This window comes from Schistocerca nitens, chromosome 4 (assembly GCF_023898315.1).
Source record: "Schistocerca nitens isolate TAMUIC-IGC-003100 chromosome 4, iqSchNite1.1, whole genome shotgun sequence".
Classification (NCBI taxonomy): domain Eukaryota; kingdom Metazoa; phylum Arthropoda; class Insecta; order Orthoptera; family Acrididae; genus Schistocerca; species Schistocerca nitens.
The window spans coordinates 196,268,507-196,296,407 of NC_064617.1; the positions used below are offsets into that span (position 1 = coordinate 196,268,507).

The 27,901-nt window shown below is 41.1% G+C and overlaps 1 protein-coding gene across 2 annotated transcripts in view; it reads left to right on the forward strand.

The window, feature by feature from the left end:
* Window positions 1-27,901, forward strand: part of LOC126253250 (origin recognition complex subunit 1) — a 138,940-nt gene that overhangs the window by 65,787 nt on the left and 45,252 nt on the right. For both annotated transcript variants that reach the window (XM_049954453.1, XM_049954452.1), the window contains exons 6-8: window positions 5,730-5,879; window positions 17,070-17,185; window positions 19,642-19,836. In XM_049954453.1, the coding sequence (XP_049810410.1) occupies window positions 5,730-5,879; window positions 17,070-17,185; window positions 19,642-19,836 (461 nt within the window). The remainder of the gene's footprint in view (window positions 1-5,729; window positions 5,880-17,069; window positions 17,186-19,641; window positions 19,837-27,901) is intronic.

Genomic DNA, 27,901 nt, shown 5'->3' on the forward strand with positions numbered 1-27,901 from the left:
TGAATGTTATCTTCTGTAACTTTTCTTTTTAGGATGGTGACTTTGGAATCTGTGTGTGATTAACATATCAGAAGTGTTTGGAAATTTGTAATTTTGGTATTTTTAGTAAATTTAAAGGTGCTGTCATTGGGTAGAGAAAAATTACAAAGAACTATTACTTTCAAGAATTCTGAGTATACACATTATTCTTTGGAAGCACATTATTATTATTCTCAGACAGCTCCATGAATGGATGTTTTGTAACACCTAATAATCTATCTATAGTTCCTTCTTTGTTGTAGATTTTTGTTTTATACTTAGTTATAAAATTCTGACGGACAATTATGTGCAAGAGAATGGTGTCCCTCAAGACTGCTATGTTTCAGATGTGATTGTCTTTATTCTATTAATGCTGTAAGATCCTTTGTTGAGTCCCATAGTGCTCAGAGCTGTAAGATCCTTTACAGCTCTTGTTCTAGACAATTTTTCTGCACTGCTCCACTTTTGGCTTTTCGGCAAGAGTAACTCAAGAATTGCACCTTATAAGAGAGAGACTGGTTTACTAGTGTATTATTATTTTTGTTTTAATGCGTGTTTAAAAAGTATTGCATTCATTTCAAATATATGGTTGTTTATCCAGTTGAGGGATGCTGTTCTGACATTTTTTTTTAAAAAGATTTGTTGATGTATTTTGCCTGATAATAAATTATTTTGGTTATAACATCTAAAGCCTGATTTACTCTAGAACACAAGCAAACACACAGCGAACAAGACTGCTCCTATACGGAAATGGCAGGCGAGTGCAAGGGAATGGCATTTGGTTCTCTCTGGTTCACAGTCACAGTTGGTCACTCTTGTTCCCACAGTGTTTGTATGCTTCAATATTCATTCTATCATTTTCTGTTGTGTTCCTTCCAGTACAAACCCTTGTTCACAGGTACAAGGGAATTATGATGAACACTAGCAAGTTGTTCTGATAATGCTCACACACCTTTGTTCACTCTCATTTGTCTCAGTGCAAAGGTGTAAAGGATCTAAAAGCATGAGCTTGCAAGGCACCAGTCAACCTTAACAGCAAGAATTATGACACTCCTCACTTGCTCTGACTTTCTGCAGTGCTTGTATCCAGCAGAAAATAATGTTTAGCTTTATGTTGAAAACTTCTTTTATATAATTTTTCTGAAGCATTCATGGATGTAATTTACAGAAGCCGGTTAGCAAGCCTGACACTTGCTGACAGTGGCTTCACCACTTTCGTGTTAAGTTGCAATCACTACCAGGCGGAAGGCATGTGTCAGTTGTCTGACTCTGATCAGAGTGATCCCCTCCCAGAAGTCCAACATAACCTCCAGTCCCTGCTTAAAGCCTTACCCCCTTCCCAGAAACTCTCCCCCATATCCATTTCTCTCCTCACTCCACACACGATGCTCCCAAAATTCGCAACCTAACAATTCTGAATGCCCCATTGTAGCTGGTCATTGTGCTCCCAATGAAAGGATCTCAGTCCTCATTGACCAAAACCTCCAACCAATAGCTCATAATCTAGCCTTCCACATCAAAGGTACCAACCACTTCTTCAGTGACTCTCCACCATCCACCCTTTACCTCATGGTCACTGTTATTGCCACTTTCCTATACACCAGGGCTCAACAACTGGCCGGTTTTGAGCGCGAGTACTCGTGTCTGCTCAGGCATGTGCTCGCGAGCAGGTGCAAGGTCGCTGAGTCGGGAGGGAGGAGAGAGAGGGGAAAAATTCGTGCGCACGTTTGAATAGGGCCGCAGCGTGCCTATTGAATTCGCGCCGACTGTGTTAAAGTACTACGATCAGCTCTAACAGTCACTTCGCTGGTTAAGAATCATGTCAAGTCGCCGTTGTGTAACCCCGACCATGCTTTCGCAGTTCAATCCCCATTGGGAGGAATTTTATCTGTTTACAGAAAAAGATGGTGTTGCAAAATGTTTAGTTTGTCACAAAACGCTGAATTCTTTTAGGAAATTTAATTTGCAGCTACATTATATGTTGTACCACGCGAAAGACTACGGAAGTGGAAAATGTGATGGACCAGATCGTGCACAGGAAGTTATTAAACTTAAAGGAAGCTATCCGAAGAAGATCTGGACGACGAAGAAAAATCAACTGAGGCAGCTGTCAGAGTGAGTTACAAAATTGTTTTGCTTTTAGCAAAATCCCTGCCCCCCCTTCACTGATGGCAATTTAATAAAAGAATGTTTGGTAGTTGCAGCAGAACAGTTGTGTCCATCTCAAGTTGAACAGTTTCGGATTGTGCCATTATCTAACATGACCATTATGCGTCACATACAGGACATGGCAGACGACGTCCAAAGCCAGCTTGCAAATATCTGTAAAGATTTTATGGCATATTCTCTAGCTCTGGACGAAAGTGTTGATATCATTGGAACAGCGCAGCTTGCCATATTTATTAGAGGTGTTAATAGAGATCTTCAGGTGAGGGAGGAGCTCCTCGATGTAGTAGCCATGAAGAACACTACAACCGGAGGTGATATTTTAAGTAGTGTTGAAAATATAGGACTGTCGTGGAATTCTTTAGTGTCTACAGACAGTGCACCAGCAATGACAGGGAAAAAATCAGGTTTCATTGCGCTGTGGAAGGAAAAAATGCAAAAACTGACCGTGCCGAATGAAATAAGGGACGTTCACTGTGTGATCCACCAGGAAAACTTGTGTGCAAAGAGTATCACTCTAAAAAATGTGATGAGTGTTGTTGTTCGTACAACCAATTATATAAGGAAGCATGGGCTACAACACAGGCAATTTAAAAGCTTTCTTGAGGATGTAGAAAGCCAGTATGGTAGCCTGCCTTATTACAGCGAGGTCCGCTGGCTTAGTCGTGGCGAATTATTAAATCGATTTTTTTTACCTATTAGATGAGATAAATACGTTCATGGAAATAAATAACGTGTGATACTGAATTGAAATAGCCTTCATGGAAATGTGATCTCGCATTCTTAGCAGATTTAACTAGCCATCTGAATGCTTTGAACATTTCGCTACAAGGTAATGTAAAGATCTGCTAATTACTCATTTCATAGATCGAATATGAGCTTTTAAAATGAAATTGACACTTTGGGTGAGTCAGCTGGAAACAGGAAATCTAGCTCATTTTCCTAAATTATCATCCATGCAAGATGTTCACAAAGACTGTGAACATTATTCACATAGTTTAGTTGCCCTTAAGGAAGAATTTGATCAACGATTTCAAGATCTGACAGCACTAGACAGTGATTTTGATCTGTTCTCCTCTCCATATTCAGCGAATATTGAAGAGATTCGTTCTGAGCTGCAACTAGAAATTATTGACCTGCATTGTGACAGAGAATTCAGAGACAAATTCAGAACGAGAAAAACATTTTGGAATTCTACAGACATTTCCCTCAGGACAGATTTTCTCGTTTGCACAAACTGGCGGCTACAATAATATCAATGTTCGGTTCCACGTATGTTTCTGAACAACTGTTCTTTGCAATGAAATGTAACAAGACGCGCCTGAGAAACGCATTGTCTGATCGAAATTTAAACTGCACGCTGCGCCTACAATGCACAAGAACAATTACTCCGAACATAGACACAATTGTAAAGGGCAAAAAGTACAAGATAACCGAGAATCCCACACTTCAGTGACACCTTTTATTGTGTAACAGTTAACAAATTAATACGAATGTAGAGGCATATTCTAAGCTAATAAAATTATGTGGCACGTGTACATTCTCCTTTATTTGTTTCATTTGTCGCAGTAATAATTCGTGAGTGATATCCCTGCAGGTGCCCGCGGATTTACATTGACTGGTGGCAGCTGTTGTGTGCCCCACGTGACTCTCCCCACTCTCCGCTCTGGTCCGGTAGTGGGGGTAGCGTACTCGCACTGCTCCGTGCTCGCACCTTGCTGCTCACAGCTTGCTCCGCAAGCACGTATGTTGTGAAGCCCTGCTATACACCAACATCCCTCATGCCCATGGTCTTGCTGCTGTCAAACAGTATCTTTCCCAGTGTCCTTCAGACTCCAGACCCACTACCTCATTCCTCATACACCTAACTAACGTGATTATAACACATAATTACTTCTCCTTTGAAGTGGAGGTGTATAAGCAAATCTGCAGCACAGCCATGGGCAACTGTCTGACATCACCATGTGCCAACCTGTTTACGGGCCATCTAGGGGAAACCTCCCAAAATTTCAAACTCCTGGTCTGGTTCAGGTTCATTGATGATATCTTTTTGATCTGGATTTAGTGCCAATATAATCTATCCTTATTCCTTCACCACCTCACCTTCTCTCCCATCCACATCACCTGGTTCTCCCCAACCCAGCCTGCCACATTCCTGGATGTTGACCACCTCCTGTCTGGTGGTTCCATCAACATCTCTATCCACATTACACCCACCAACCACCAATAATACCTACATTTTGACAGCTACCATCCCTTCCACACCACAAAATCCCTTCCATACAGACTGGTCATTCAGGGACAGTGTGCCTACAGTGACGAGAACTCCCTTGCCCATTATGCGGGAAGTCTCACTAAGGGCTTCGCAGACAGGCGCTATCCCCTGTACCGAGTCTGCAAATAGATTTCCTGTGCCATTTCCCCCACACACTCATAGCCCTCCTATCACCCCAAGAGCCAGTTACAAATGAGTGCTCCCTTTGTTACGCAGTACTACCCCTGAGTGGAACAGCTGAACCATGTCCTTTGTCAGGGCTTTATATATTGTCATGCTTAGAAATGAGGGACATGCTTTCCACCCCTCCTGAAGTGGTGTTCCATTGCCCACCCAACCTCAACAACATCCTAGTCCATCCTTATGCCACTCCCAATCTCAACACCTAACCATAGGGAACGCATGCCTGTGGAAGACCCAGGTGCAAGACGTGTCCCGTCTACCGTCTCTTTCAGTAGTGTCACAGGTATATCTTAGCCCGTCAAATGGTGGGCCACCTGTGAAATTAGCCATGTTGTATACAAACTGAGTTGCAACCATTGCACATCTTTTTATGTTGGTATGATTGCCTACCAGGTGGCCACCAAGATGAACAGCCACTGCTAAACTGTGTCCAAGAGCAAAGTAGGTCACACTGAGCCACAACATGCAGCTGAACATAACATGCTTGATTTCAGTGGCTGCTTCGCAACATGGACCATCTGGATCCTTCCTTCCACTTTTCTGTACTGCGCAGGTGGGAGTTATCCTTACAACACATTCTCCACTCCCAAAATTATCATAGCCTCAGCGCACAGTGACCTTCTGTCTTCCACACCCTTCACTCAACAGTTCCCACCCCCTCTGTCCTATCACCAACTTGCTTTTCACGTCCCCTCAATCTCATTGTGAGCCACCCTCTGCCAATACACCTGCCTGTCCTTTCCCCTTCTCTGCTCCTCTCCTCTCCCCTCCTCCCTCCTCCCGCCTCCCGCCTCTCCCCTCTTAAGTGCCTTTCTTTTTTTATTCTCAGATTCAGAACTTTGCCCTAATATAACAAGCTGAAAATTAAGTTAGTTAGGGAAGGTCATTGATACTGAGCTATTACAGAACCAAGAATTAATGGTAGTGATGGGCATGTGTGGCAGTTAGTAGACAATGTAAAATGGGAAAGGAGAACAGGTCTCAAATTGCCTCTTCTTTCATCATCGCAATCTCTTAATCATGTTAATAAATTTGCCTGCAGAATTTCTGATTTCTTGCCAAGACTATATTACTTCTCTTCATACAGTTGGACATGCTCTGTACCCGGAGACAGGATGTTATCTACAATATGTTGGAATGGCCTTCTGTAACTGGTTGTCGCCTCATAGTAATTACCATAGCCAATACCATGGATCTGCCAGAGAGACTTCTCATGGGTCGAGTTACTAGCCGCCTGGTGAGTCAGCAATGCAAAGTTATTATTTTTCTTTTACAATAAACTTGTGAGGCGAATCTCTTTCTTTTTTTTACTCAGTATAAAAGTTAACAACCACTCATTGTTAAGTATCTTATTTTGAAGAATTTTAGTATTTAACAAAAGTTATTTCACAGTTTTGTGAGTGTTGTTTTTAATAGGTTTGTGCTTATTGATGAATCTGGCCGTCCGCGGTGGTCTCGCGGTTCTAGGCGCGCAGTCCGGAACCGTGCGACTGCTACGGTCGCAGGTTCAAATCCTGCCTCGGGCATGGATGTGTGTGATGTCCTTAGGTTAGTTAGGTTTAAGTAGTTATAAGTTCTAGGGGACTGATGACCACAGTAGTTGAGTCCCATAGTGCTCAGAGCCATTTGAACCATTTTTGATGAATCTGCATAATTAGTTACTGAAATTGTAGTGTGTCAGTTTTTACCCATCTGTCTTTATGTGTAGGTTATTTGATTTTTTCATTGTATATAATTCTTCTCAGCCATGTTCTTTGTTTATTAATTACACATAGCAAAAGTTGACTGAAATGTAATTGTAGACGTGTGTTCTGGAGCATCAAGAAAATAAAGTTCTTTAGGTGGGGGAATTTTCTGTTCTATATTCTCACATGATCTGTTGGTCAATAAGTTAACAGGAACATTACACTGTGAATTAAAATATAAAGTGTACTATGTATTGTGAAAATGTAGCTAAAATGTTAGTGTAATTATAGTATTCATTTTCATTGAAATTCAATATCTATTGTCATTAAATGTGTGCCTTTGCCATACGTTATTAACTGTGAATAGTAGTACATTGCAATGCCGTGAGTTTCTTGACCGATTATTACTTCTCAAGCATGAATATGAAGTGTGTATATTGTAGTTAAAATGTGTCCTCCAGAACAAATACTTACTAAGAAGCCTGCTGTCTTGAGATGAATGTCCCACATAACACTGTGACCTCTGTATAGGCACAGCATGGTGAATGTGCATATGCATTACAGTGTCTGTGGTATTTTACCCAGCAACCTCACTTGAAGCTTACCTCTCAGCTGCTGAGGGAGTTGGTGCAGTGGTAAGACTCTCACCTTGCTTTCAGACGGACAGCATCTCAAATCCACATCCATCCATTCAGATTTGGGTTTTCCATGATTCCCTTGAATCAGACTAAGAAAGGAAAAGGACAAGCTGGTTTGCTTCCCCATTCTGTCCCTCATTGAATCTTGCGCTGATGCTTTAATGACCTCAACGTTGACAGGAGGTTAACCCCTAATATTCTTTTTTTCCTAGCTATTGTAGATTTTAAAGTAGAGAATATAGTGATGCAGCTGACGATATTCATAGAGCAATGCTCTTAGTTTGTTTGCAGATGATGCAGTCATTTACCATTAGTAAAGTCATCAGAAAATCAAAACCAGTTGCAAACTGATCAGACAAGATATCTGTATGCTGTGAAAAGTGGCAATTGACTCTAAATGATGACAAGTGTGAAGTCATCCATGTGAGTACTAGAAGAAATCCACCAAATTTTGGTTACACGATGAAGCACACAAATCTGAAGGCTGTAAATTCAAGTAAATACATAGGGATTACAATTACATATAACTTAAATTGCAACAATCACATAAATAATGTTGTGGGTAAAGCAAACCGAACACTGTGATTTATTGGCAGAACACTTAGGAGGAGGAACAGATCTACTAAAGAGAGTGCTTACACTACACTTGTCTGCCCTCTTCCAGAGTAATGCGGTGCTGCGTGGAATCCGCATCAAAGGGGACTAGTGGAGGACATTGAAAAAGTTCAAAGAAGGGCAGCTCCTTCTATATTATCATGAAATAGGGGAGAGAGTGCCATGGACATGATACGTGAACTGGGTTGCCAATCATTAAAACGAAAGTGTTCTTCACTGTGGCAGGATCTTGTCATGAAATTTCAATTGCCAACTTTCTCCTCTGATTACGAAAATATTCTATTGGTGCTGCAACTGTGGGATGAATAATGTGGCTAAATTACAGTTTTAAGATGGGTTATGATAATGAAACAAAGAATTATAGCTCATGAATTGTCTCCTGTTCTCTAAGCTCCCATATGCATTTCGCACGAATAATGTCCAGTACACAAAACAATAAAGGAAGATGTGAAGCAAATGTTACATGCTAAGCAGAATGCCTCCCCATTGTAAGGCTGGAATTCAGTAAATCTGGCTTTGCTATCATCTATTGGGGCCAGCACAAACATTCGTCATACACTCCTGGAAATGGAAAAAAGAACACATTGACACCGGTGTGTCAGACCCACCATACCTGCTCCGGACACTGCGAGAGGGCTGTACAACCAATGATCACACGCACGGCACAGCGGACACACCAGGAACCGCGGTGTTGGCCGTCGAATGGCGCTAGCTGCGCAGCATTTGTACACCGCCGCCGTCAGTGTCAGCCAGTTTGCCGTGGCATACGGAGCTCCATCGCAGTCTTTAACACTGGTAGCATGCCGCGACAGCGTGGACGTGAACCGTATGTGCAGTTGACGGACTTTGAGCGAGGGCGTATAGTGGGCACGCGGGAGGCCGGGTGGACGTACCGCCGAATTGCTCAACACGTGGGGCGTGAGGTCTCCACAGTACATCGATGTTGTCGCCAGTGGTCAGCGGAAGGTGCACGTGCCCGTCGACCTGGGACCGGACCGCAGCGACGCACGGATGCACGCCAAGACTGTAGGATCCTACGCAGTGCCGTAGGGGACCGCACCGCCACTTCCCAGCAAATTAGGGACACTGTTGCTCCTGAGGTATCGGCGAGGACCATTCGCAACCGTCTCCATGAAGCTGGGCTACGGTCCCGCACACCGTTAGGCCGTCTTCCGCTCACGCCCCAACATCGTGCAGCCCGCCTCCAGTGGTGTCGCGACAGGCGTGAATGGAGGGACGAATGGAGACGTGTCGTCTTCAGCGATGAGAGTCGCTTCTGCCTTGGTGCCAATGATGGTCGTATGCGTGTTTGGCGCCGTGCAGGTGAGCGCCACAATCAGGACTGCATACAACCGAGGCACACAGGGCCAACACCCGGCATCATGGTGTGGGGAGCGATCTCCTACACTGGCCGTACACCACTGGTGATCGTCGAGGGGACACTGAATAGTGCACGGTACATCCAAACCGTCATCGAACCCATTGTTCTACCATTCCTAGACCGGCAAGGGAACTTGCTGTTCCAACAGGACAATGCACGTCCGCATGTATCCCGTGCCACCCAACGTGCTCTAGAAGGTGTAAGTCAACTACCCTGGCCAGCAAGATCTCCGGATCTGTCCCCCATTGAGCATGTTTGGGACTGGATGAAGCGTCGTCTCACGCGGTCTGCACGTCCAGCACGAACGCTGGTCCAACTGAGGCGCCAGGTGGAAATGGCATGGCAAGCCGTTCCACAGGACTACATCCAGCATCTTTACGATCGTCTCCATGGGAGAATAGCAGCCTGCATTGCTGCGAAAGGTGGATATACACTGTACTAGTGCCGACATTGTACATGCTCTGTTGCCTGTGTCTATGTGCCTGTGGTTCTGTCAGTGTGATCATGTGATGTATCTGACCCCAGGAATGTGTCAATAAAATTTCCCCTTCCTGGGACAATGAATTCACGGTGTTCTTATTTCAATTTCCAGGAGTGTATAAACGTTCCGTTTGTAGTCAATAAATTTGAATTTTATGTATATAAAGTGCTGCGAGTTGCTGACTAAAAGACCAACACACTCACACGAAATGTTTCTGTGAATAAAAAGGTTTATTTTTTACTTTCACGTGAAAAAGTATTGTACCAAGAAAATCAGATTTAAGACACCAAGGGCTTAAATTTTGCAATAGCATTCATGAACGCACAGTTAATTTTTTTTAATAGATCGCAAAAGGAAGGGTGATATTAAGAAACTAGTGATGCGACCGAAACGCAAGTCCCCACTATCGCACTTATCAATAAATCACAAGTCTAGTTGACTGAGTGGATCCAACACCATGAAATAAAATCAAAGTCCACAAGCGTGGTTCAAGACAAAACTAGTTCAACTTCATCTCACCATAGAAATATTCTAAGTTCACCTAACGAATCTTGGCAAAAGTTCAAATAACTGTCTGAGTATATCCACAGAAACAATCAAATCCACAAAAGCAGGAAAACGCAAAAAATGTTCCAAGTCCAAACAACCTCTAAAACATCTTAAGTCTTGAAGTAAACTCGGCAAATTTCTACAAGTTAAGTGTACTGGCAGCGTGTATTGCTGAAAAATTTTAAATCGAGACCATGAAACTTGGTGGAAAATTAAAAGTCAAAAACTCAATACTCAGAAAAATTTCACCATACGTACACTGCAACTTCTGAGCCGCAATCTGACACTAATCTTATCTCAACAAGACTTGAGATCGCACAATCCCAATCCAAGATGGCTGCCGCCTGTTTAAGCCCTTGGTGTCCTACTGTGCGAGTCAAGCAAGACACTTAATGTAATTTAAATACAAAAATCACCATTTCAACATTTTATACACATATAATACATGAATTTATATGTAAATTTTCGTAATGTTCCTTACTCATCTCCATTAGTGTACTGCCGCTCCTTTTGTTTATTTAATTTTTATTTAGTGAAAAAATAAATTTAAAAAACTGGGCATCATAATCATAATTCTGTTATGGTGATGAGATAGAGCTCGACAAGACCATCCTACAGATATATTAATTTTTGCAATCGCATGTAACTGAAATACAATTTTCAAAGTTTGTACATTATCATAATTATTCAAATGTCTCTAATGTAAAAAGTGTTTATGGTAAAGGTTGTGCATCTCAACAGTCACCATTGGCAAAATTTTCCCTTTAAAGTGAGCCTGCTGGCTCTTCTGTACTTTCATTGCTTCTATCTTTATTAATATTTGTAGTGTTGTTCTACGTGGCAGTGGATGTGCACTGGATCTGCGAGTTGCCTCCATTACCAAGTTTTAACAGCCAGAATTTCCCCAAGCTGCCAACAACTATGTAATCACATTCTGCCAGCCCACGTCCTCACTCTGACCTGGGACTGTCAAGCACTCAGCAGTTCACTGTAGGTTACCCTGTCCTTCACAGATGGTACATGCCTTGTTATAGCTCGACTGGTCATCGCCAAATGGGTGGTACGCTCACAATGCCCACATACGTAGGGAAGAATGATCATCATAATAAAATATTAGAAATTGCAAGCCATTCGGGAGTGGAATGCTAGGGATATAGCTTGAAGATGGTGTGAAGAAACCTCTGCCAGGCACTTCATTGTGAATTGCAGAGTAATATAATGTATATGTAGACATGTAGATGTAGATAAATGACATGCTGTGATGATGTATTGATGCATCCCAGGTGGGCTGTCAGTTTGCTGTAGGACAGAAGGAGCCTGTGTCATTGGAAAACTGAGGGGTTGGAAGTCTTATCATTGTAATAGTAAACAGTGCGTGGCAATTATCTTACCAGCCATAGTCATGGAAGGAAGTAATACTTGCCAAGCTAAAAATAAGACAATACCCACTGACATGCAGTTTCCTCCTCTAGCAAATAGATTAGTCAGTATATAGAACTAGTGCAATACTACTATCGGTTCAATACACTGTGTGTAGAAGCATTTTATTTCCTGACAGGAAGGCAACCCGCAGCTTATGTATTTAAGAAAATAATGAGGCACATGTAACACACATTTTAAAAATTTATTAAATCCCAGGCGTTCCCTTGTTGTGCTCTTAGAGAAGTTCAGTAACCATACTTCTCTGGGAAAAGTGCTGTATAACAATATGCTTTTAGGTTTATCTAGCTAATCCTTATTTCATTTAGTAGTACATTATGTAAAGACAATTTTAGTTTTACTTAATTAAAAGGACAACACACCCACCTGCCCCCTCCCTTCACACACACACACACACACACACACACACACACACACACACACACTTTGTTTATTCTTCATTTCGGTCAACTATTGACCATGTCAATTCAGCTGTCTCTTTTTTTGCGAGCTTTAGTTACTGCACAGTGCTCCTTCAGTCAATTCCAATGTTCTTTTCTCTCATGGGTACACACCTTCTCTGTATTCAGCTTCGGCTTTTTCTGGAAACCTTTATGTATTCATAATTATTCCTTAATGCTCCTACATTTCCTTGGGACTAATTTCCAGTTTTTTTTAAATCTTTTCGACTTCTGTGTGCCATGACGTTTTGGTTTTCTTATCTTGAAAGTATGCTAGTATCCTTTTAGTTGTCCTTCCTGGGCTCATTCGTGTCACATAGCTGTTAAAAGCAGTCCTTCTTTTCTGAATTGTATCACTTACCTTCTCCACGTGTTCATGATTGTGATGCCTTCTTCTGCACTATCTTTTTACTTTGATGGAACCCAAAATCTTCCTTTTTTGCCTCAAGTTTCTCCAGTGGATATTTCTTGTTGACTGTAGGTCTCTATCACTTATAGGGCTTTTGGTGTAATAACATTGCAGTATTGTCTAACTTTGTTCTATAAGATTATAGATCTCTTATTCGGGATGCCTTTAGTTAGTTGATAGGCCGTTTTCATTTTTTCAATGCATGATACAAAGGCTTCTTTCTCTGATAGGTTAGGCTCTATCCATTCATATCAGTATTTAAATTTTTGTGCATGCTTAATTTTTCCTTTTCTGAGCTCCAGTTCTTGTGGTGCTGATTTTATGTTTATCATGAAGTACATCTTCTCAAAGGAGATTTGAAGCCCGCCCTGCTGTACTGCCAATAATTTTATTTCATTAAGCTGTTTTGCTGCCATATCTGTGGAGTCTGAGAATATCACTAGCTCATATGCAAAGGCTAAACAGTCGATTGTAAGATTCATGTATTGCATTTAGACAAAAATAGGGAAACACTGTAAAAAATGCACACTTGAACATAAATGCAGACGATAGTCAAGCTTTCAGATTGTGCTGTTGTATTTGAACATGAACGGCAACTGTGCAGTGCCCTCAATACATTACAAGTGTCAGTTGAGGTCAAAAAGTGTTCTGTGTAGTTGCAAGTGAATTCAAACATGGACAAAATGTTGGTGCTTCTGTGGTGGCTGCTTCCATAACCAAGGGAGCTGAAGTGTCCAATGTTTCAAGAAGCACCATGTCCAAGATTTATATGGCGCACAGGGAGAGCAGACAACCATCATCCTCTAAGTTCCAATAGGACAAAAGTGTATGTTGAATGATCATGATGGATGGGCATTGAAGAGGATTGTGACAAAAAGTAAGAGGATGTCAACTACAAAAGTCATTTCAAAACTGAACGTTGCACACGCAAACCTGGTCAATACCAAAACAACATGGAGCTCTATAAGAAGAGAAATGTGGTGCAAGCTCAATTCCAAAACCACTCATCAGTGATGCAAATGCCCATAACAGGAAAACATGGTGCCAAAAAAACCTGGAGTGAAACACAACATAGAGACGGTGATGATTTGGGCAGCCGTATCATGGGCCCCATTGTTACTCTGCAAGGTCATATTACTGTCAAAAGTTCTGTGACTATTTTAGCTAGTCCACCACATGGTATAAGGTTTGGTGATGCTCTGTTCCAAAATGACAGGGCACTTGTTCACACAGCTTGCATCTTCTAGGACTGGTGTTATGGCTTCTAGGACTGGTTTTATGGCCACAAGGATGAATTGTTGCATCTTCCCGGGACACCAGTCAGCAGATCTCAATATTATTGAGCCTCAGTCATCTGCTTTTGAGAGAATTGTGCATGATTGCTATCCACCTCCAATACTGTTATCTGAACTTGCCCCTATTTTGCAGTAGAAATTATATAAGATTCCCTTGAAAACCATACAGGACCTGTATTTGCCAATTCTGAGATGACTAGAAGCTGTCGTGAATGCCAACAGGGTCAGCAGCTCGTGGTCGCGTGGTAGCGTTCTCGCTTCCCGCGCCCGGGTTCCCGGGTTCGATTCCCGGCGGGGTCAGGGATTTTGTCTGCCTCGTGGTGACTGGGTGTTGTGTGATGTCCTTAGGTTAGTTACGTTTAAGTAGTTCTAAGTTCTAGGGGACTGATGACCATAGATGTTAAGTCCCATAGTGCTCAGAGCCATTTGAACCATTTGAATGCCAACAGGTTTTCTGTATCATATTAGATTTGGTAATGTGTTGTGCTTGTGGTGTTTCCATATTTTTGTCCAACCCCTGTACTTGCTACCTACTAGCCATTACCTCATTTTCTGTCTCTGAATTGTTCATTCCTTTCTGCCATTCTCAGATGACCTTTTTTAAAACACACTGGAAGAGCAGTGGTGATAGTTCATCTCCTCGTCTCATTCTTGTCCTGATTTCAAAGACACTAGACACATTTCCTCTGAACTTCACTTTGGATATGGCATTGATTAGGGTACCATATTAGATTTGGTAATGTGTTGTGCTTGTTGTGTTTCCATATTTTTGTCCAACCCCTATACTTGCTGCCCATTAGCCGTTGCCTCATTTTCTGTCTCTGAATTGTTCATTCCTTTCTGCCATTCTCAGATGACCTTTTCTAAAACACAATGGAAGAACAGTGGTGATAGTTTGTCTCCTCATCTCATTCTTGTCTTGATTTCAAAGACACTAGACACATTTCCTCTGAACTTCACTTTGGATATGGCATTGATTAGGGTATGTTGGATTATCACTTTTGTCTTGTTATCTAAGCTAAATGCTTCAAGGCTTTGAAATAGTGTGGTTCCATTGACTGAATCGTATTTCTTCCTAAAATTGATAAAAGTTACCACAAATTCCCTGGTCCTGAGTTTCAGATAAAAGATAGACATCAGATTCATAATTTGCTCGGTACACAAATGTCCCTTCCTGAAACCCCCTTGGTATTCCCCCAGTTGTGCATCGATTTGTTGTTCTGTCCCATCCTGTAGAGCTAAGAGGGATGCTTCAGTAGTTGTTCGTCTGTCCTGTTCCCTTATGTAGTAGAGAAATTACTACGGAGGCACTTCCATGTGGAAATTTTTTGCAACAAGTTTATGGATTGCCTTATCGCCCGCATGATTCCATAGTTCAGCTGTCGTCTGATCTTCACCCAGTGTCATGGCCTTTAGTGTTTGGATGATCTTGGTTTCTTCTTTCATCGGTGAAGACAAATCTGGATGGATGTTTATATTGTTTTCAGAAATGAATGCAGTCTCTGGAGTCTCACAGTTGAGGAAACATTCAAAATGACTTGTTAGAATCTGGCAGTTATCTTCGTCACTGTGGGTTAATTTCCCTTTGGAATCTTTCAACTGCAAACCTGGGTGGCTGTGTTTGTCCAAATTGTGCTTGAAGATCTTGTAGAAGATATTATTATTATTATTATTATTATTAGTAGTAGTAGTAGTAGTAGTAGTAGTGGTAGTATTAGTATTGATGTCTGTAGCAGTGTATTGATAGGTAATTGCAATTTAGATTCACTTACCAAGTGCAACGAAGCTCCTGTTTTAAACTTTTTTTATTAACTGGAGGAAAATGTGAAAGGTGGGAAATTCCTTTTTCGGTACATGGTTTATAAAACACCAGTAAACCATTTTATTAATTGCACTGGCATTTAATTGGGCATCAGTAGTCTTACTTAAATTTGACATATGAACACATTTGTAGATTTTTCACCAAAGATCCAAAATTGTCCTGTTTTAACATCTTATGGTGAAGTTTTTTTTTTATGATTTAGATTTCATAAGTACAGTGGAAAGTTTTTCTGTCCACGTCTGCAGCAGAAATAAGTTTCTTCATCTTCACCGCAGCATTTAAATCAGCAATGCAAAATGCTCCACCATTATCGCCACTATCACTGTGGTCACTTCCCCTTTTCCTTGCATATGATAATAGATCAAATCTTCAACTGACACAATTTTTTAGTAGTCAAAATATGCTCGTCATTGTAGAGGAAATATTGCACTGGATGTTCCAACCGCAGCTTTTCCCTTTATGAAGTGATGATACATTAATAACAGTCTATCTTTGCTACACACATTTGGTAGGCTGAATTCATTTCCTCACCCTGTTTTGAAAAACCTAGCCTTCTTTAACATGGTGGCTAGCTCATCTGTGATTTTGGTAAGTGATCAGTCAGCCACATATTCCTGTGAATCTATTTTAGTTTTCCTCTTGTGTTATTTAGATTTACTTAAGTTTTAGGACATCTGTGTGATTTTAACACTATCTTCCATGATGGTGTGTTGTGAAGGTGATCATTGGTGATATTGGATGTGATTTTTCTTAGATTGCTTTTTACCTGTTTGCCACATTTTTTTTCCATTTTAACCACATTTGTTTCTAATAATTTTGTATGGGCACTGATGACCTCATCATTGAGCACCCCAACCTACAAACAAGCACATATATACTAAGAATCTTCTATAGTGTGTTTTAGGGAAATGTCCAGATTAAAGGGTTGCAACTTGCTGAATCAGTTCAGTGGCAAGAACTCTTAACTACCCATTTCATAAGTTCACACGTTTTGGGTATGCCGGACAGCGATCAACAAATTATAGAATTTTTCTGTTGCATGCTCCCATTTTTGCACCTAGGCTGTGCTTGTGTTTTTCAAAGAGTTCTGGCATCATCCATTGTTTATGATTGACACTGTAGTTTATAGGCAATTTCCACATTTTTAAAATAATGTGGTTTCTTTGATTTGCCAGTCAACTTTTCAGAGCCATCATCGTTGATAAGAGACCATGGTTTCTCATGCAGCTACTATTCTGTTGTCATGATAATTCAAATTCAGTATTTTAAATGTCCTGCTCATAACTAAGTTTGCAAATGATGTAGGTGTCTTGCTGCTAACATTTAGGGAACACTATTAGGTTCTGCCTTGCATTACTCACAGACTCATATAATTTCTTATACTATGATAGTCTTCCAGATATGAATGAACGAATCACTGAATTATTGCAGATAACTACAGAAAGACATTAATTTGAATATTATAAATTGAACCAATTTTTCTGTGGTCTTCAATTATTTTCAATCAGTTAACAGTTCAATTTTTGTAATATTCATTTCATGATTGATTTTGTTTGTGTATTAGCGCAGTGATTATGATACAAAAATGTAGACACTTTTGATCATCGTGTCTTGGCTGACACTAATGCTGAAGTTTATTTATGTTACTCTTGTGATTTATTTATATTTTAAGGGCCTGACGAGACTCACATTCCAACCGTACACCTACAAGCAATTAGAAGAAATTGTTAAGGCACGGCTTTTTGGTGTGGATGCATTTGATGCAGATGCTGTTCAGTTTGTTGCCAGGTAAGCCATGTACATGTTGCAAAGCAGTAGCTTGTGTTTTTTCAAATATACAGAGGCGTATTTGATGTGAAAATGATTATTTGGGAAGTTCAACAGCAATATGGAAATGACAGATTGCTGCTCGTCATATAAAGGAATTGTTGAATCATAGGCAGGCACAATGGAAAAAGACTGCTAAAGTGTTTTCTACTGCAGGAGAAACATTTTGTCTGAAAGCTTTAATATTTTAGCAGTATTTGTCATTGTACTTGCTGCTACTTGACACTTTCTCTAGAGGCTGAATAGCAATCTATCCTTTCTGTATTGTTGTTATTCCATCCTGGATTGTATTATGATTTGGAAAGTTCAGTGTGGAGAAAGCGTACTAGTTTTTATTTAGTGCACAAAGGTTGTGTGGAGACCTTAGATATCAGGTGTAAAGAGGAATTTTACAAGAAAATATTGATTTTCTTTTGAGTTAGAGGTAAGCTATCATATAATAGAAGGCTGTATCTTCAAATGACAAGAACAATATTGATGGCACCACAGCAGAAGTGTAGTAAAGCTTATGATTCCCATACTGACAAAAGTATTGGTGTTAGAAGTAATAATAGTAACAATTTAGAAACAAAAAGAGTAGAATTGTGCTGGAAAAGTGAAAATAAGATTGGGAATTTGGTATTTTATCGAGTATCAGGATCCCCCACATAACTGGCTGAGGAACAAAATCCTCAGATCAGATTGTAGCCAAAGGATGACATATCTGAAAGGGCAATGCGTAGTTAAGACAGTGTGATGTTCAAACTTATCATTGAGTCAGTGAGTAGATAAATTACCTAAGAATCATGGACGTCATTGGGAGAGCCAGACATGACAAAACTGTTCCACCTTTTATGGAAGATATTTCCTCAGGCTTAAAGAAGAGTGTAATAATTCCAGTTCGAAAGAAAGCAGGTGCTAATATTGCGTGAGTACTACCGAACAATCAATTTAATAAGTCATGGCTACATAATACAGATACAAATTATTTGCGGAGGAATGTGTAAGAAGCTGACCTCAGGGAAGAGCAGTTTGTATTTCAGTGAAATGTAGGAGTATGTGAGGCCATACTGACCTGACGACTTACCTTAGAAGATTGGTGGAAGAAAGGCAAACCTACATTTACAGCATTTGTGGATTCAGAAAAATCATTTGACAGTGTTGACTGAAATACACTATTTGAAATTCTGACGTTAGCAGGGATAAAACACAGGGAGTGAGTGGTTATTTATAACTTGGACAGAAACCAGACTTCAGATATGAGAGTCGAAGGATACAAAAGGGAAGCAGTGTTTGTGAAGGGAACAAGAGCCTATCCGCAATGTTATTCAATCTCTACATTAGCAAGCAGCAAAGGAAACCAAAGAAAAATTTGGAAACTGAGTTAAAATGCAAGGAGAAATAGTAACAACTTTGAGATTGGCCAGTGAGATTGTAATTCTGTCAGAGATAGCAAACGAGTTCGAAGACCAGTTGAATGGAATGGATAGTACCAAAAAAATGGAATTCTAAGATGAACATCAACAAAAGTAAAACAAGGGAAATCAATTAAATCAGGCAATGACGAGGAAAATTGTTACCACTACAAGTAGTAGATGAGTTTTGCAAATTGGGTAGCAGAATAACTGATGATGGCTGAACTAGTGAGGATATAAAATGCATGCTGGTAGCACCAAGAAAAGCATTTCTGAAAAAGATAAATATGTTAACACTGAATATAAATTTTTGAGTGTTACAGTGCCTTTTCTGAAGGTATTTGTATGTAGCTTTGTACGGAAGTGAAACATGGATGATAAGTAGTTCAGACAAGAAGAAAATAGAAGCTTCTGAGATGTGGTGCTACCGTATAATAGTGAAGATTAGATGGCTGAGTTGAGTAACTAATGATGTGGTACTGAATAATGATGTGGTACTGAATCAAATTGGAGAAAAATGAAATTTATGCCACAGCTTGACTTAAAGGGATCAGTTGTAAGACTACAACCTGAGGTAGTGTGGAGGGGTGCATCAAATCAGCCAATTGGACCAATAACATCTTTCACAACTGAGTGTTATTCTGCTGCACCTAGTATCTTTTTGTAATTACTCTTCTTCTATTGTTGAGTTGGCATTTGTCCTGTTTACCATTGACAAAAGTTTCTGAAATTTTCAAAAATTGTCATATTGCTTTCTTTTTCAGTTTAACATGTTGATTGAATCTATTTTAGTAATACAGCATCTTATTCACAATGACATTATGGTTCAAAGGAAAGCGAATTAGTGGCATTTATGCAATAGAAAAAAGTCTCGTATGGTTACATGGTGTCAATTCTTATGTTTTGCTTGAGACGAGTGAAAGTACTTCTAGTTGAAGGTGTAAAAATGTTGATTACTACCAGTGTTTTATGTATGTGTTAATGTAGGCAGAATCAATATGGCCATCCACTGTACTCTTTCAGGAAAGTGGCTTCAGTGTCTGGTGATGCAAGGCGGGCATTAAACATATGTCGAAGAGCAACTGAGATTGCTGAATCTGATATTCTGCTGACAACATGTACAAATAGCCCAAGAAAGAACAGTTCTATGGTAACTATGAAACACATTGACAAAGCACTGCAAGAGATGTTTTCTTCACCTGTTGTTCAAATAATAAAGTAAGTAACAATAAATTTAGTAACTAGACAAATCATACATAGTGACACTAACTCATTTAGGATGTAAAGTTCTTGCACAATGTAAATAACTTAGGAGTAAAGGTAACACTCAGAGAGTAACAGAGTCGTTAAGTCATTGACAGGCTTACAAACAAGACCAGAAACTTTGTTAGCTTTCAGACAAATTCTTTTTTGAGCTAGAGTATGCATACATACTTTTGTTGGTAATGTCTCAGACAGATATTGGTTTCATCATAAATTCCAGATAAGAATGACTTTATCAGAAGCATAATAAACATTTCAGCCAAGAATACAGTAAGTCTTTTGAAAACAAACAAGTTTTTTACTTACCTTTGCTACAGAATACAAGCCAAGATCTGTTACTGAGCATTCCTATTCAGTTTTGATAAATTCCACATGCTCATGCCCCAAAGTCTAACTACATCAAAATTCCAAACAAAAATAAACATCTCAAGGACTGCTTTGCCACAACACTCAATTATATTAAGAAAACCAAGAAATGCAATTCATATCCATGTATACATGGCTGTAACTCAAGTCATCGAGGGAGAGTTGCTTCTCCTGGATGTCTTCAACAGATCGTAATCACTAATTTTTCTACTTTTGGAAAATAATTGGTAATAGCCTCAATGTGTATGCATAAAGTTTATGTATTTTCAGGGGTCTAATGATTGTACTTGGTCCAAAACAGTTCTTGTGTCATAACTGTTGACCTCCATTTCTTGGAAATTTAAAGTCCGATGATATACACACATTTTCAGTAGTTACTTTATAGTAGCCTGTGACTAGTTTGATGAAGATCAGCAAAATCATTGGGTCACTGGGTCAATCCTCCTCTTATTAGTAGAACAATGTTTGTTAGTAAAGAGCCAAGGAGCAGTCCTGTTTCCCAATCAGTCAGAGGATAGTGATGGAATATACATCGGCAATTGATTCCTTTTCTTTATCCGGGGTCACATGACAAACCTTGTTCATTGTTCCTATTAATTATGTTTTCTCTTGTAGCTTCTTAGTTTGGTGAAAAGAGAGAATTTTTTTATCTACTGTCATTTTCTTCCTTAGTCTAGGAATGGTTCTATAAGGTACAGGTCAATGTACTCTCTTCATGGCTTATTTTTCAAATGTGTGTTCACCTCACCAAGGTATGACCCCCCCAAGATTGTTCACATCTCTTTTATGAGTGCTTGTCTGGCCACCACAGGTCCCCAGTCCTTGCAATGGTGCTTTCCTGCACATGCTGCAAATCTATTTTTCTACTATTCTTTTTTTGTCTCTACATTTCCATTGTGTGGACTTTTTGGTGCTGATTGTGTTGTGGACACTTTTTTTTAACCTTCTGGCCTTCTACACCTTTTCATTATTAAATTATTTGGTCCCCTTGTTGGGTGCGATTTGATACTTCTCTTCTAAATTTCAGGGAAGAGCGGACTGTGCAAGGAAAATCGGACAGCATGGCGTATTTGCACTTTTGTGCCTTTCTCTCTTTGCACACTTATTTTTTGGAACAGTACTAGGCCCAAAACCCAACACAGTAGTCATTCCATTGTGGGGGCTCGTCAAGTACTTGCACGGTGGTAGTCCCATGACCATGCAGGAATCGCACTGTTGGTACCTGAACTAGCCAAGGAGCATTTGACTGTTATGGCTGGGACACGGGGACTCCAGGCAGTGGTTTACTGGCCAGATAACAGTTCTGGTGGCACATGTGGGGAGAGGCCTCATTCAGAGTGGGTGACACCATGGCGGAATATTCACACATGAAGCGAATTAAACTTTCTTCCAGTGGTGGCTGCTCCCATATGTTCCCTTCCCTGGCTATGCCATGAGTGGAACATAGGGATCAGAGATGAGGCGAGGAATACTCCACCCAATACTTGGTTTGTTCTAGGACATTGAGCATCTTGAGGACAGGTTTGGGGAAGTGGCAGTGATTTCAAAAATGAAAAGTGGCTCCATTCTGCTTAAAATAGCCTCCCCTACTGAGTCACAGGCACTGCTTGCCTCTGACATGCTGAGTGATACACCTGTCACTGTAACCCCCATGAAAGTCCTAATATGGTAAAGGGAATCATTTTCGTTTGAGATCCCCTTTTGCAGACTGAAGACTAGTTGCACGCTAATTTGGGGCAATGATGTGTGCATTTTGTCTGCTGTTTCCAGTGGGGACCAAGAAGACAACAGAGTGAATACTAGAGCCTTCATCTTGGTCTTTGAATGTGACTTACTGCCTGAGAAGGTCGAGGTGACAGTGTACTGCTGTGATGTCAAGCTGTATATTCGTCCTCCCCTGCAGTGCTACAACTATGTGTGATTCGGGCAAATGTTTTCATGTTGCAACACCAGTCTAGCCTTTGGATTGTGGCAGTCAGTTGCACATGATCACTCCTTGTGCCCCTCCTCCCACCTGTTGGCTGTGAGGAGCACCATTCCCCCTGTTCACTAGACTGCATCATTTTCAAATGTGAAAAGAAAATCCAGAAATACGAAACCCTTGACTGCCTCACATATCAAGAGGCCAAGAAAAAATACAATCATCTACACCCTACTTATATGACAATGAAGTATGATACTGCTACGACGACTTCGTCCACCGTAGTGGCTGTGCCATCGTTTTTTGTGTCGGGCCCTCGGAGCCGTCCAACTACACCCACTCCACTGGTGGTTGGAGGTGCACCTGTTACTACTTTCCCCAAACCCTCTTTGAGAGTGTCAATCATATGGCCATGTTGGTACCTTGAGTCTCCAGGTCTTTTTTCTTTGTCCCAGAGCAGTTTTTTCCAAGGCTGTTCAAATGCTGATGATTTGGTCTGCTTGGAGTCTGCTATTGGACCAGTTTTTGCCCAGTGTCAACATAATATCACTTTCGTCTTTGACAACACAACCTGGCATCACCACATCCTCACTATCTTACATGAGTGGAGTCTCTGGGGCTAACCCCTGATTTTTAAGCGGAACTTCATGCCTCGCTGTACTTTCCAGATTCAAGATGGTGCTTCCAGCAGTACTCCTCATATACAAGAGAACGGGATCCCACAGGGCTCTGTATTGAGTCTGCCCCTTTTTCTAGTGGCTATAAATGGTCTAGCTGCAGCTATGGGATCTAATAGTGTCACCCTCCCTGTATGCTGACTTTTGTATGTACTATTGCCCCAGCTGTGGGTGTTAGTGAATGCCACTGCAGGGTGCCATAAGAAAGGCACAGTTCTGGGCTCGCACCTATGGCTTCAGGTTTTCTGCTGCCAAGATGTCATGCACTTCTGTCACCATTGTACTGTCAACCAGAACTCTACCTTGAGGACCAAATGCTCAGTGTGGTGGAGTCTTCTCATTTTTTGAGATTGGTCTTTGATGTCCGGTTGATATGATTATTCCATCTTTGCTAACTTAACCAGATATGCTGGTCACACATTTTATTACTCTCTGCTATCTCAGTAACACCAGCTGTGGTGCAGACTGCTCTATATTGCTATCTCAGTAACACCAGCTGTGGTGCAGACTGCTCTATATTTTTGCGGCTCTACAAATCTCTGATGCTGTCACATGCTGATTATGGTAGTCTGACATATCACTCAGCATCACCTTCAACATTGCGGATGCTGGATCCGATACACCATTGTGAGGTCTGACTTGTGATAGGTGCCTTTCGGACCAGCCCTGTGAACAGCCCAATTGCGGAGGCTGGCATCCCTCCCCTATGGATTAGGTGCCAACAACTGCTTGTCAACCATGCAATACACATTTGCTGCTCATCTGAGCATCCGAACTACTTTTTCGTGGCAGGGAGATCTACCTCCTACAACAGAGACTAAGGCGTGGGGTCATAATGACAGTACGTATACAGAGCCCTTGCTCTGAACTCCATCTTTCCCCACTTTCGCCTCTTGTCAGGGAGACATTACAAGCGCCCCCATAGTGTGTGCCCTGACCTCGGATCTGCCTTGACAGCTCCTTCCAACCAAACAACTCAACAGACCTTATGGTTTTTCATCATCTATTCCTGTATGTGCTTGACACATTTACAGTTTCAGGTATGGTATACATTGTCGGTTCTATGGTCAATGGACCAACCGGTTTTATCTACACACATTCAAGATGCAGTGAACTATGCTCCCTGCTGAACAGATGCAGTGTGTTCACTGCAGAATTGGTGGCCATTGCTCAAACCCTCGGTCACCTTCATTCTTGTACTAGCGAGTCATTCTTAATCAGCAGTGACTCCTTGAGTAGTCGTCAGGCTGTCGATCGGTGCTACCCTCTACATCCATCGGTTGTGACTATACAGGATCTCGTGTATGACCTCCAACATGCTGGACAGTTTGCCATCTTTTGTCTGGACCCCTGCACATATTGCGGTCCCAGGAAATAAACATACTGATTGGTTAACCAAGTAGCTAGCCAGCAGGATGCCGACTTGAGAGATGGGGGTACTAGAACTGGACCTTTGGTTGACTGTGGCGACAGTTGTTGGAGGCTTGAAATGTGGATTAGTGTGCCCTTGTTTCTCTGAATAAACTGCAAACTATAAAGGAGGCCAAGATCATGTAGCATGGTAGTCTTACCTTCATGATTCGCACAGGCAATATACTGTCCTTTGTCGGCTTCATGTTGGCCACACTTGGCTGACCTGTGGCCACATCCTCTTGACATGAGGATGCAGCCCACTGCCATGTGTAGCCCGTCTCATGGTGGTGCACATCCTACTGCACTGCCCTATTTGGCCATCTTATGGTGAAACCTTAAATTTGCTGACAACCTTTTATGTTTTACCCATGAAATTGGCTTTCACTTCCTTCTGTGACCTAGGGCACATTAGCCTCATTGGTTGATTGAGGGACTGGAGGGATGGGTGCCCCATCGCCTGCTGCGACCCAATGGGCCCATTGTCATCCTTGCTTGGTGGTGCAGCCTGGCTCCTGCCCTTCCCAACTTTTTGATTCTTCTTATTCTTCTACATCTGTCATTGGCTGACAGACTCGTAATCATTGTTCTCTTTCCTCAGATTTTATCTTGTCCTTGCAGCTAGATTTTTCCATGGTAATGGAGTGTGTGGAAGCACTGATCAGATGCAGAGGGTCTCTCTCCTCTCACATAGTGTGTATTGGGGAACTGCAGCTGCTTTCTGGGTGATGCAACTCTCCCACCTTTATCATTTTTCCCCTCTCTCACTTCTACTTGCTTCTACATCTTGGCTTTTTTGAGTCTCAGTTACAATTGAGTCCATTGGTATTTGTCTCTTGTGCACTTCCTCTCTGCGTACTCTTCCCAGCTTGACTTACAAAGGATTAAAGGACCGATGACCTAGTAGTTGGGTTTCTTCAACCCCATCCATCTGTCCATCCTTCCATATTTAATGAGGTATGGATACATGTTGCACACATGCTCTATCCCTACACCAGAACCAACCCAGAATTTGAAGTATATTTGGCTGATATGCTGCATGTAAATTTGCTGAACCTGTACCATTTTTCCCATGAGAGTAACAGTCATGAATGGTTATGTTACCTTCAAGGTAATAACTAATAAAACAATTTCCAACAAGCGTCTTCCAAACTTCACACACACAAGTGAACTTATTTGCTGCTAGTTGTTCATTCAGATTTGTTTTTCACCAAAACAGAAGAATCTTAAAAGTTCCTGAAATCATTTTTCATGAATTTAGGCTTCTAAGTCCATGACCCCAGAGAGATCATCCATTTAAGTGCCTTTTGTAGAAATGACCCTGTTGGCATATATGACGACAACCTTTTTTGTCCCAATCACCTCACACTACAAAGGCCAATCTCTATTCTTTAGTTCTATTTGAGCATTTGACTCTTTGCATTTTTCATAAGTTGTGCTATCAACTCATCCAAAAGGACTAAGAACAAAGTCATTAACATTTTTGGCAGATGTAAGTAATGGCTCCTCTTCACTCTTTTGGATTGTTCACAGACAACCTGCTTTATTCCAAATGACAACAATCAAGAGTTGGAAGTTAAGCATGCTGTTTCATTTGTAACTAGCAATTATGCTCAAATGCTCGACTGAACCTGTTTGCACGACTGGGCTGTGTCCAGAATTGCATCTGTAAATACATCCTTCTGTAACAAGATTTGTTCATTCACACATTCTTTGTCTTCACTAGTCTCTGGCACCAGATCACTGTCACTATGTGAACACTCTATTTCTGATTAAACTCCCACGAACACAAGCAATGTCACAACCCTGGTGTGTTGTATGTCATACCTTGCTTTTGAGCTAACGCCCATGTCCAACACGGGATATGAAAATTTGTCTAAGTTCAATAGTCACCACTGAAAACTTCTCAAAGTCCAAAAGTGTAGTGCTGAGTAGGGCCTGTCCCCAGAAGTGTGACGTTAAAGGGAGACAGGATGGCAACAGTGGTGGGGAGTTTGGAGATGAACATCAATCTTCAGCGGTGTTCGACTTCTTGTTGTGGTCCAAAGGTCGGCTGCTGGTAGTGCAGACTCGTGGGAATTTAAATGCAGCGGCTTGCAGACAGTCAACTGACACTTCAGAGGCCATGCCACAGTACATACCATGGTAAATCATGTGGAGCATTGGCTTAGAGGGGACTGGGCTAATGGAATTTCTCCCCAGGTCACTGACAAAGGTCATTCATAGTAGTGCAGAACAGTGATTTAGCACTGAACACATGGCGACCATATTCGTCAGGAGTCCATGCTTTCTTGTCATGGCATCACCCCAAATACAGTCGTTTTTCTTGTGGTGTTAGCAGCAGTCTGTGCATGTGACAGTAATTCCCTAGTCCAGTTGCTGCTAATCTCTGATCAGTGATGCAGAATGACATAGAATGTTGCAAGGAGTCTATTGTTCTTGGATGGTGTTGCAGGGAGTCTATTGTTTTTGGGTGGCAGGGGGCACATGTTAAGGAGTTGCAATATTCTTGGTGCAGAAGTTTTATATGTTGCAGAAACTACAGTAATTAGAGGGCCAATGAAGGTGTATGACAACGAGAAACAAGAACTGAAAATTCTAGGAAAATTCCCTGATGCTGTTCTCCCAAATGGAGTTTCTGTGACACAACATACAAAAGAATTCTGTGAAAACACAGACAATATCACAGTAATTTAGGAAAAGACACCTACAGGTCTATGAACATCTGTGCTGGATGGATGAAAACAGACTAAGAACATTTTGAACATCATTAATGCAAGTAAATTAGAGACCAGTTGGATGAAAGAAACACACAAAGACATGGAATGACAGACAATCTCAAAAGAAGAAATTAAGAACAGAAAACAAATCAAAAATAAAGTGAGAAACAAGAAAATTGAACAAGTGTCAAGAAAAGACACAACAGGGAAAAAAATGGAGAGAAGAAAGGAAGAAAAAGTGCAGTGAATAAATGAAGGCTGTTGGTAAGAAAAAAAAAATAGGTAAAGGAAGTGAAGGTGTGAGTGGCTTAAGTTCACCTAAAGGAGAATAATAGAAAATAATACATATAACAGGGTTGGCACAAGTTTTGGAAATCAGAGAATTTCAAACGTGTCAGGGAAATTTGAAAAACAAAAAGGAAAGAAAAGAGAAAAAAAAATGCCGGAAAAATTTAGTTTTTGTTTCAGTAAATGAAATGGTTTGTTTACTGAGATGTCATGCATCATCACTGGCTCGGTGCAGCTGAGTACGTGAGCTGCTTCCCTACTCCCTCATTCTTATTGCTTCTTCCCTTTCTGCCACTCCTCTCAGCATTGTCAGTCCTGCCACCACTTCTTGCTGTTAGCCTAGCAGCTGCCGACAAGAGGCAGGGAGGCGTGAGGAGAGGTTTGTTTGGATCTGATTCTGAGTCTTTTTATGCAGCTGCCAGAGACAGTTATCATGTGTGCATGTACTGTGTCTGAATGATTGTGTGAATGTGTGTGTGCTCTCGTGTTCTGACAAAGGCTATGGCCAAAACTTTAGTTGTGAGAGTGTGATTGTCTTTTCTGTGTGCCTGTGTGCAGCTCAGTGATCATCTGTATGGTGACTTGCTACTTATTCTCATTAGTATTGACTTTCAGAGTATTCACACTAGTTATCCGTT